We start from the raw sequence: 12,257 nt of genomic DNA, 5'->3' as shown, positions 1-12,257 counted from the left end.
TTGCCACACCCGATGGATTTTAATGCCTTTCGGTCTGTGTAATGCTCCCGCCACATTTGAGCGGATGATTGACACTGTACTACGGGGCCTAAAGTGGAAGACTTGCTTATGCTACCTTGACGACATCGTTATATTTTCGTCGACCTTCCATCAGCACTTGCAGCGCCTCGACGAAGTCTTGACATGCCTCTCTGCTGCTCACCTTCAGCTGAATAAAAAAAGTGCCACTTCGCCAGCAAAACCATTAAAGCACTCAGACACCTTGTCAGCAAGGAGGGCATTCGACCTGCCCCCGATAAGATTACCGCTGTCCTGCGCTTCCCCAGGCCTCAACGCGCCAAAGACTTGCGTAGCTTCCTTGGCCTAGCTTCGTATTTCCTGCGCTTCATACGTAACTTTGCGGTAATTGCGGCGCCGCTCCATCAACTACTTCCTTCTGGAGCTCCCTACGTATGGTCGGACGAATGCCAAACTGCTTTTAATGCCCTCAAGCGTGCCCTAACGTCCAAACTTGTTCTTTGTCATTTCGACAACACCGCACCCACTCTTTTACATACTGACGCCAGCGGCCATGGTATCGGCTCTTCTCCTGCAACGTCAGCAAACTTCCGAAGAACGTGTGGTCGCATGCACAAGTCGCACGCTAACACCTGCAGAGAAAAATTATACGATTACCGAACAAGAGTGTCTTGCCGTTGCTTGGACCGTCCAAAAATTCTGGATTCATCTGCACGCTCGCCACTTTATGGTCATTACTTATGACCACGCCTTGTGCTGGTTGGCGACGCTAAAAAATTTACGGGACGTCTCGGCCGTTGGATACTTCGTTTACAAGAATACGACTTCGACGTCACCTACAAGTGTGGAAAGAAACACCAGGATGCCGATGCTCTCTCTCGTTGTCCCCTACCACCGACTTCAAACACTGCCTGCTTACCACGTTCCATGAGAAACCCGCCGGACGTGTGTCCTGCATTTCCTTCACTAGCAGCTCTCGACCAGCTCCCACCTAGCCATTCTCATACGTTTGCAACTTGCCAACGTAGTGACTCCTACTCTCACTCCGTTATGGAACGTATTCGGGGATCCTCTCGCACACCTAACGCTCGACTCCGTCGGCAGTTGAAGAACTTCAAGATCGAAAATTTGGTGCTATACCCGTACGTGTTTCATCCCGAAGGACACCGTTGGGTTCCTGCAGTTCCCCGATCACTTCGGACCCAGATACTGGAGACCTTTCATGACGATCCCACTGCCGGCCACTTTGGTTTCCATAAAACCTATGAGCGAACTCGCAGCCGCTTCTCTTGGCCTGGACTTGCAACAAGCGTAGCAAAATACGTGGCTCCCTGTTCGATCTGCCAACACCGCAAACGACTGACCTCACCACCGGCTGGACTACTACAACCTGTCCCGTGTCCTGAAGCTCCTTTCGCAGTTGTTGGTATCGACTTGCATGGACCACTACCCTTATCGGCTGGCGGTAAACGATGGATTGTCACAGCTGTATACCACTTGACACGGTCCGCTGAAACAGCCGCACTACCTTCCGGTTCCACAGCGGAGGTTGCATCCTTTTTCTTGGAAGCCATCTTTTTACGACACGGAGCCCCACGTATCCTCTTGAGTGAACGCGGCAGGACCTTTCTGTCTAAACTTCTCGCTGATGTTCTCGGTGCGTCCAATACCATCCATAAAACAACTTCCAGCTACCATCCTGAAACTAATGGCCTCACAGAGCGCTTTCATCGTACGCTGTGCGACATGATTTCAATGCACATCAACCCTGACCACACCAATTGGGATATTATTTTACCATTCGTCACCTTCGCTTACAACACGGCCTTCCAACGCACAACGGGGCACTCGCCCTTCTTCCTTGTGTATGGTCGTCAACTGATCGCTGTCCTCGACGTCTTTTTCTTTGGCGTCCCCGTGCCCTCGTCCACATCAATGTGTGAGCAATTTGTTTCGCGCATTGCCCAGTGTCGCCAGCACGCCCACCTCAACACCGACGCCAGTCAACAAGACCGCAAAACTCGCTATGATGCATCCCACCGTCTCGTTTCCTTCCAACCTGGAACGAAGTGTTGCTGTGGACTCGAGTTCGCGGTCCTGGCTTATGCGAGAAATTTCAGTCCCGTTTTGTCGGGCCCTACACTGTTCAGGAACAGACTTCACCAGTTAACTATCGTGTCACGCCCGTAGTTACGCCTTTGGACGGCCGCTGCCGTACCACAGAGATTGTGCATGTTTCACGTTTAAAGCTTTTCATACGGCGTTCGCAGCCATAGCCAGCGGCCAGGTTTGCCGCTTCCATGCACGGGGGTAATTGTGTGAGCATTATATTACCCCTTCATCTTCTTCATCTGTGTATACTCATCATCATGACCAGCGTCATTCTCTTGTGCGCGCGGCCTGCATAATAAACCGTCGAGGTTGAACAGCTGTCTCGCAATATATATATATATATATATATATATATATATATATATATATATATTCAATTTGGTGATTATGTTAAATGGTTGAAAAGACAACACATAACTTCGTTCTTTATTTTTGCCTCGTTTTTTAAAATTATTTACTTGATCACCACATTGAGCATTGCCTTATGGTCACTATGGTAAACTGCAATTGGTTGCACATCGACTCTAGACACATTATTGCTAAATGTGAGATCAATGAACGATCTGTTGCCTGCTGTTGTTGCCACATCCACTGCATTGCAACACGTTAAGCCGATACGCTCCAACATGAACGATGAGATCCGCCTTCCGTCAGGTGTCCTTATGTCAACGGTAATGTCCCCCATAACGACCATGGATGTGGTGTTGTCTAGAGACACCCAACGGAACACGTCAGTCAGAAAGACTTTGATTTCTCTCTCTCTTTGAGGTTGCGGGTGGGATGTATACAATGGCGTGCCAACTATCTCTCGAGCATACCGCAAACCACCTGATCCTCTCTCTCTCCCTCCCTATATATATATATATATAAAAGAAGTCCTGGCACACATATACAAACATAAACAATAATGTACGACATGCCGGCCGGGGTCCGGCCTTCATCAAGATGCAGAGACTTGTGATGAACGCCAGACACCGGCCGAAACGTCGACATGCAATGTTTTTGCTTTTCTACGTGCACCTACACTTATTGTAATTTATTAAACACCGGATCCGAAGAAATACTTCCTTCGCATACATATATATATTATATATATTATTATTATATGCACATATATATAAAAAGCCAACACACATAGAGACACCAAGGACAGCATAGTGGAAATTACTTGTACGCAATAATTGAATTAAAGAAATGATAATCTCATGGAAATGAAAATGGATGAACTAAACAACTTGCCGCAGGTGGGGAACGAACCCACGTCTTCGCATTACGCGTTGAGCGCCATTCGCACCATTGAGCTACCGCGCGGCGCCGTTTTTCCATCCGCTTTGTGGTTTTTTTTGCGCACTAGAACTAACCCTGGGAGTAGTAGCCAGCGCCACCACTCACAAACCTAGGCGGCGAATGTGGAACACCATTTCTGCCGCAGCCGTCATGAGTACGTGATCTTTTTCGGTGAAGGCAACTGGCCAATAAATCCTGATATGCTACCTAAATGCATCAATGTTGATTCACTTCGAACGAATTGACGGGATGACACTAGTTTCGAGATATTAATTCCTGAACTTTGCGGAGAAATGCATTAGTATTCCAGTTATTTTCTTAACAAAACGTCACTTTATGCATTTAAGCACAACATTCACTGGAACGCCAATGCATTTCTCCGCAAAGTTCGGGAATTAATATCTCGAAACTGGTGCCATCCTGAGAATTAATTCCAAGTGGATCCGCCTTGCGAACTCCACGGCTACAATTTGTAAATTGCAATATGGGCCATCAGGTAATTAGTTAAAAACTGAATGAGTGAATTTTTTATTTCGTCGATTATGCATTTCAATTTTTTGTGCAAATAATGTCCGCCTCTTCGTGTAGACCAGCTCGTTAACTAGAATTGAGCTATCTGCCACAGGCAACCTTAAATAAAATTTGAAAATGTTCGCTGAGACACCCTGTATATAGATTGTAAAGAATAGACACAAAGAAGACACAAAGAAAAGACACATAGACAAAAACACACAAAGAATAGACTGCACCCGTTCCTGCGCCAGCTGTTCTATCGTCTCCTTCATCGTCGTCTTCCCCCAGCGCCCGCCTTGCGAGCGCCCGCGGCGAAGTTCACTTCGTCTTTACACTCGGCCACGCTGCAAGTTTCCGGCGCGCCTGGAATCACGCAACCCGTCCAAGCATTGAAGTCGCCATCTGTGAGCCGTCCAGCGTGCAACAAGCTCCTCTGGCGGGCGGCACGGGCTGTTGCGCGCTGGTCGCGGGTCTCGCCGACGACCATCCCCCCGCTCAGCGCTGTCCGCCTCAGCCGAAGCCGAGGAGATTCCCCCAAAGGGTGCTTCTCTGATCACTGTGAGTGGTGCGACCGCCACCAGTCCTCCCCGCCTCTTCTCAGACCCTCTAGGACCATCACAGGAACAGCTGGAGAGGTTGTCCATGGATGGCGATGCCTTGATTGACTGGAGGTCACAGTCGGAGCCACTCCAAAGCGGCGTTGTCGTGCTTGCCACATGGCTGGAATTAGTAACAACTGGCTGTAGCGGACCATGCCGGCCTCGCTTCTCGTCAGGTCTACCGGGACTGTTGCCCGCAAAAGAGGACGATGACACATTGTCCGAGAACGTAGACCGGAACCTATTGATACCACCGCCACGGCTGCTGGAACCATGAGGTGCCGGTGCTGACCGCTGCTGAACACCGGAAGATGCCGAAGTGCCATCACCACTCCCCTGGTGCGGTGGTGGTCTGGGCAACAGGAATGCCGCAGTGAGGGCTGTCCTGTGATGGCACCCCTGTGACCTGTCACAACTGACACACCCGAAGACGAGGACGACGATGACACCGGGTGGAGGGGGCCTGCACGCGGCTGCTCCTGTAGCCCAGGGAGGAGTAGGACAGGGCTCTGGACCATTCGGTCCAAGCCTTGGTCCGGAACTCGCTGCTTCACACGCAAATCAAACGCCGTCTCGTAGATGTGCCGCTGGCGGGCTACCTCCTCGGCGGACGGCTGCCTCTCTGCAGCAGGGGTGGCGTGTGCCGGAGGGGAGCACTTGTTGCGCTGCTCTTCGGCCCTCAGCAGCCGCAGAGCCGCGGTGGCTGGGCCGGTGTCCAAAGGGTCGCAGTACTGCACATTGGCCGCGTCGTCACCGCATGCCTCTGTTGCCGACGCGCGCTGCTGCTTATGCAGCTTCATCCACTGTCTCGGAGGCCTTGCTGCCGGGTTCACTATGGATGGCGGAGGACGCCTACATGGAGTTAAAACCGGAGGCCTGTGACTGATGCGGTGGCGGCTGAGGGCTCGACTCGCTGCCTCTGTTGCTGAACCGTTGGTTCTCAGCCGCGATCTTCGAGGATGACGAGCCGCAGCTGATGCTCGGGAATGTAGGCGCAGCGCAGGCATAAGAGAGCGGGCGGTTACTAGGTGGTTCCTAGGTTACTAGGTTTCCGAGTGTTAAAGATGCCCGCGAATACACGCAAAGTGCCTCGAGCGGCCAGTCTCGCGGTAATTCTGCGTGTATTCGCGGGCTTCTTTCACACTCGAAAAAACACATTCATGTAGCACGTATTGAACAACAGAAAGCTGTATCGGGGGTTTTTCATGTTGCTCTACAATTTTCTCATTGACACTTTCATAATTAGGACAGTGTTCTCGTGTTAGATAATTATTTACAATTACCTAATTAAATATCAGTAACAAAAAAAAATTACTGGCGGCTACTCCACTGCACTGGAAACAATACGCACTAGGTTTGCTTCGCGTAACGCCGTTCCTCTGTTTCTAAATCGTGCTGCGTGATAGCTGGGACACCCTATATATATATATATATATATATATATACTACGACCAATTTTGGCGTAATGTGGCATATATTGCTAGCGCAATAAAAGCCATCGCAGTTGGCGTGACGCACACATGGTACTAAAAATGGCCGATGGAATCGGAATCTACGAGAAGCGAAACTTTGTTCATTGGTGATGCGTGTTGGATGCTATGCAAAGATCGGCTTGGTTTTGTTTGCTTTCGTGAGTTTTATGTCGGAATTGTAGTTGGACATGTCCATTCTTGAGGATCGGCCAAGAGCGGACAAACACCCACAGGTACATATTGAATGGGGAAATAAAGAAAGTAAAGTAAGTGAAAGAATCCTTTAAATATATCTGAGCATTCTATTAACAGATCGGATTTAGAGAATATCCCCGTGGGTCGATAATATAGGTTCAGTTTTTATCTAGAAAGATTAATTTTATGTCTGCTTGATTTCGCAGGATAGAGGTGGGCACACTTGGTCAGCATACAAGTCAGTGGTCAGTGGTGAGTGGCCTGGTCAGCCACTTTGTGGGCACTTCATATATCTTTTGTATTTACAGCCACAAGTATATTCGCCTAGACGAATACTGAGCCAAAACATACCAATAGTGGTCAGTTAGTCTACGCGAGCGCTTTGCCTAAAGCTCCAGCGTAAATGTTCTTGCAATATATATATATAGGAATAACCCGACCTAGCCCTCTAGTTCAGATGTTCTACATCAGTTCACTACGATTTCTCTTTGTCCCACAGAAAAGCTGTTCGACTGGTTACGACAAAAAAAAAAAAACGCTCAATCTTTCACTCGGCCGCGCAACGCTTGAAACAGCGAAGCTGGGCGATCGTAGCCCAGCATTTTCGGGAAGTGCGCGCGAACTTTTTATCTTAGTACTCATGATGATGGTCATTTCTTATCGTGCGTCTCGGACTTACGACCGTCACTGCGCCTTGCATAGCGCAGCTTGCAACACTGACACCGCGTTCCAGGAGACCCCTTCCGTCAAAGCGTCTCTCTCTCGCTCTCATAGTGCGCAAAACCTCTTCACCTCGCAGAGTACGAGCGTACGAACGTGCCAGCTGTGGACGATGACGACGACGCTCGAATGCAATCATATGGTTCGCATAAATGCATGTTCTGCAAGCGTGGCTCTATAGCCTAGGACATTTATGACCAAGAAGAATGTCAGCTGGATTGGTATCCACTTTTGATTAGGTGTTTTACTTCACCTTTCAAGTTTTTGTTGTGATGGACGGTGTTGCTGTGTGTGACGTTTTCTTTATATAGACTGCACCTTGATGTGTGATTACTTATGTTCACCTGGTGCTCACATTATTGTAAATATAGTTCCTGTACATACAACATTTCATTCATTGTAATTATACCATGTTCCAAGAAAAAGTGGCTCTATAGCCTAGTGGTTGCGACCCTTGCTTTGGGACCGGGCGTACAGGGGTTGGAATCCCGCCTCGGCAAGAAAATTTCTTTTCTTTTTTTCCTTGGTAGTGTCTTGCTACGCACCACAAATTACGGCTGGCTTACAGAGCTTGGCAGTTCAAAATGCTCAAAAGGACGTCACATTTCTCACGATTTCTCACAGCAGATCCTGTAAACGAAGGAAATTAAATTTGAAAAAAAAAACAGTACAATTCGGCCTGGGTGGAAATCGAACCTGCGTCTCCGGGTTGCGATACGAGCACGCTTCCCCGACACCACGGCGTATCCACGGTTCTGGCTTACCCTCCTAGGACCCCTTTTGCAATACAGTGCACAGTGCCTTCTATATTTTTTTATAAATTCACTCGCAAGTGATTACGGAAAGTATTCATTCTGGGTATAAGGTATGGTACACGTGTAACTGTAAAAATGTGGTTTACTCATATTCATGTCATCCGCTTTCGAGGAATTTGACACTAAATTAACCTAGACATCTCTGTCATCCCAGACGGCCGAAAGCAAACATGAGGTGTCTTTCGAAATCAGTGAGAATGTGTGAAAATACCGGACGCACCAGCAACATGACAATGTACTACACGTAGATCCATCTTCATCGTTGCGTTTAAGCAATGAAATGCAGTTTTTAAATACTAGAGCAAACATGAGGAGATGAGGAGATGATCACGTATATAGAGACGCCGGTTTTGGCATCTAACCGTGGTATTTAAATAAAGAAATAGTTTTTCAAGTTTATACGATAACAGCGGACAATAAAAACTACCTTGGAGAGCGATTATTTCACATAGTTGTGTTCAGGTCTCGGGAGGTTACTAAAGGTGTTCCTACTGCATGCATGATTGCACACGTCACGTCGCAGCCATGTGGCTGACGAAACGTGTGGCCTACGGCGTGCGTCATTGGGCACGTGGCGGCGCAGCGAATGGGGAAGGGGTGGCACCACCTGATGAGTGTATAAAATGAGCACATACAAGACGTTCCAAGGTCCACAAAGGGCATAATACCTTCTCATTTCCACACGTCAGAAGTCAGAGACATGCCGATTTTTTTTAGAAATGCTGTGTTTGATGTGACCGCATTTAACTTCACGCAATGAGTTTCCATTGGATACCGGCAATGTGCGCTAAATTTAGCCTCGGTGACATTTACAGTTCTACCTCGGCAGCGGGCTCTATTCGGCCCTGCTCGTTAGACACGCTCATAACTCTCTAAAGCGCTTGCACACGTAATTTATTGCCGAAGCCCTAAATGCCTACCTATTTTGAACTTTACGTACACATCAGCTATTACCTGATCCTTACAGTCACCAAACAAAGAAGCTGCATCCTTTAGTTCAGTGAGGAGACCAGATGAACCTAACATATCCCGCCTGACAAAAGTAAAAAGAGAGAAATGAGGGTTCAATAATTATTCGTAACGGATATAAATGAGCCAGAAACGTTAAAACTTCGAGACTCATTGTACTTAAAATGCTGCCTATTCCATCAGAGTATAAAATTTCTGTAATGCAGAGTCTTCTTGGGACATTGGGAAAGCTAGCTAATAAGTGCAGCATATGATACATTCGAATATCTGCTTACGACTTTTTTGAACCTGTATTTGATCAACACGCATTTAGCATGGCACAAAGATTTGCCGTATTGTTCCCCCTATGTTCACAAAATTTGACCTTAGTTGTAGTTGTAATTATGCAAGCGCTGCAGTCTACGTTTACACCGCTCTTAAAGCACACTCTAATAACGCTATGGACCACTTGAATACGTATTGGGCTCAAAAAGTGCATTTAACCAACCCATTTGGAACATTGCCTAGACAGTACTCATACCATGCCCATAATGTTGCCCAGATATACAACTTGCCTTGTTTAGCTCACCGTAGACACCAGAGACACCAACTACGAATCCCGTATGACGCACGAAAACACATGGAAAATAGTACGTTTAATAATTATTTGAAACACGCGCATTTCAAACAGGAAAATAAAAGTTTTACAACGCATTGCACTTAAAATTCTCAGTAATTTCAAGGAATTGACAGTCCGTATCTTGTGCTGCTGTTTTAAGAGTCTAGGGAAATATTTTGATTAGCGGCAGTATGACACGCTGGAACGCTTGAATGAGTAACTTTCTATAAAGGCAGTAATGAACCTAATGAACCTTTTTTTTTTTGAGGGGCGAGCGAAAATTATAACTATTTATCGCTCGCCCCTCAAAACAGTGCTTCGTACTTTGAAGAAATATAAACACCGTGCCCCCCATACTTTAGCAAGGATACCGGAAAAAAAACCTGTGGCTGTATGGCCTTGTGGTTACGACACTCCCTTTGAGACCGGGGAAAAACAACTAATGGCCGTGTATAACTAATAAAAATTGGTATAAAGCGAGTGTTAGTTAATGCATTCAGACCACATACGCAGCCCACACCGTTCAAGTTTTCGTTACACGCCAGCAAAAAGTGGCCCCCATTTGTTAAAAATAAGAAATATCTGCTGTTCTCGCTCCTGCTAGAAAATAAGTGCTTGTCTAACTCTTATTTAGAAACAGCCTGAAAATAAAACAGACAAAGTGACAAATTATACACTTGGTATTGAAACGGCTCTGCATGTTCGACCAAGGTAATTTTCCCGAACACATCTACTATAAAAGTCATGATTACACAATGAAATCCAACGATTACACCTGTAAAAGGTTTCATGAGATTATTGACGATGATCAAATACTGAGACTGCAACGCTATGTAGTCTCAGTTACTTACAACATTTGATAATCCAATGATTTCCTGCCATAAGGCATCACAACCCTTGGGCGCGGCTGTTTACAATACGTCATCTTGGCGTCCCCCTCCCACGCACGTTAAAGATAGCAAGCTGGTCGTGTTATTAAATACAGATACAGCGGTCTCCAAAAACTCGGTATGATGCAAGTAGCGCAAGTGGAACTTTGTTAGGGTGGAAACTGCCCAGTGCCAGGCCTTCTCCGCAACGCGAGCGTGTACGGCAATTCCCGTACGTCGTCCACTACAGCGTGTACCGAGGAGGCACAAAAGATAATCCTCGCAGCCCAAGCAGAGGATACGTAGTAAAGCAAAGCATTACTAACGTGTCAACTCTATCAAGAACGAAAATTTAGCTTCAACGGTACCTTTTGTTGGACTTTGTAGCGTGCAGCCGAAAGTGCCTGCTTTCAAAAGTGTGTGTGTGGGGAGGGGGGGGGTGCCCCCGTTACCCCCCCCCCCCCCGCCCCGGTAAACAGGCCTTTGGATGCATACCACAGCAACTACTGTACCAACTTCTAGGCTAACGGCAAAACACCCGCACAATCCGAGACGGCGGCATCATTTACGACTGGCATATCGTACGGGGCGGCACTCATGCGACTAGACGGTCTTTGCATAGATGGCGACTCCACCCGCCTGGGACACGACGCTCTTGTTGCATGTCAATCCGATGTGTCCATTCATTTGCTCCAGAACGTCGGTCCACATTTCGGAGAGACACAAGAGTGGCCCACAGGGGTATGTGCCATTCAGCTTCGTTCAGCACTATCATCAGAATCGGCCCACATAAGAGGTTAAGGGCTCACCTTTCGATCGTTCGCACCGGCAATAGAAAAAAACTCATTGGCCGTATGCTGTATGTGCGAGTGAAAGTGCGCGAGGGCGAGGAACGCGCGCTTTCACGGGGAGCAAACGCACGGTGGAGAGGAAACGCGACTTCCGAGTGGAAGGGGATCGGTGGGCGAGTATGGAGTCGAGGCAGCCTAGACTGTGCGTGTGCGTGCCCGCTCTCCCACTGCGGCGCATGCGCGCAGCGCTGCCAGCCTCCGCCGCCTGTGCTGCCTCCCAGGAGGTTTAACCTCATTGGCTGCCTCTGACGCCAGCGTTTTGACAGCGGTTGTGTGCGGTCACCCAATCAACGCGCACAACTGTTGTCGACGGCGGCGGCGTTTTTACCGCGTTCGCACCGAACGCGCGTGGCGTTGGTGACATCTTTATGAAGAACGTGCCAACCTTTGCCGTACACCATATGGCGGTGCACCTTAGCGACCATAAGGCCATGGTCTCTGTGATCACTAAATAAATGAAAATCACCGGATTATATATACGTAATTCTCATTCTTTAATAGTTCAAATAACCAATCTCATCTTAGTATTCATATTCGGAAATACATATATCCCACCATAGTACCGCTTTGCTGGTCTTCCATATCCTCCCCAGTGGAAGGGCTGACAGTTTTTTTTTTTTTTCTCCACCTCTCGGACACATTTTTTTCCCAGATTCTAGCCGTAGACAGCGCTGTAAAACGTTGCACTTCCCCTGCGTGTTCGCATAGTCGTATGTTTTAGAGCGCAGCTCTCAGGCGCCTGTTCCTGCGCTGAGCGTCGGCGTGCCTCGCGTAGCTATTAAGCTCGGTCCACATGGACTCACCTTTCACGGCGAACTTCGTGCCTGCCGCACCAGCGCGGCGGAGCGCCATCGTGGTGCACCGATATGCGGCGAAAAACAGGCGGCTGCCGCCACCGCCACGATTTCAGTGTTGCTAGAAACAGCGTGATACCATTCCCAGTAAAATGTAGTGAAAAAAGAGTTTTGTACCTGCAACTGAATCATTATTCTGCAACTGAACCACATTGGTAACGCCTGGACGGCTGTTATCAGTCGATCATTGTACGTGATGCGAGCAGCTTTTGTCACCATGTTCTCTCCAGGCTTTTTGGCTGACTAGCCGATTCAAATGCGGCGACAGGAAGTCGGATGCGACCGCGCCCTGATTGGTCCGCACTGACAGCCTTCATTTGCTGCTTCTGGCGAGCGGTTGACCGCCTGCGAACATATCTAGCCCACCTTTATCGACGGCGAACAG

General features: G+C 48.0%; 1 protein-coding gene across 1 annotated transcript in view; it reads right to left on the bottom strand.

Moving 5' to 3' along the window:
• Positions 1-5,329, bottom strand: part of LOC119449011 (uncharacterized) — a 51,567-nt gene extending 46,238 nt beyond the window's left edge. Inside the window, exon 1 of the mRNA XM_037712209.1 lies at positions 4,822-5,329. Coding sequence (XP_037568137.1) covers positions 4,822-5,329 — 508 coding nt within the window. The remainder of the gene's footprint in view (positions 1-4,821) is intronic.
• Between the last annotated feature and the right edge of the window lie 6,928 nt (positions 5,330-12,257).

The sequence above is a fragment of the Dermacentor silvarum genome, chromosome 4 (assembly GCF_013339745.2).
Source record: "Dermacentor silvarum isolate Dsil-2018 chromosome 4, BIME_Dsil_1.4, whole genome shotgun sequence".
NCBI classification, from domain to species: domain Eukaryota; kingdom Metazoa; phylum Arthropoda; class Arachnida; order Ixodida; family Ixodidae; genus Dermacentor; species Dermacentor silvarum.
Note: the sequence above shows the minus strand (reverse complement) of the source record. Positions and strands in the feature narration are given on the sequence as shown.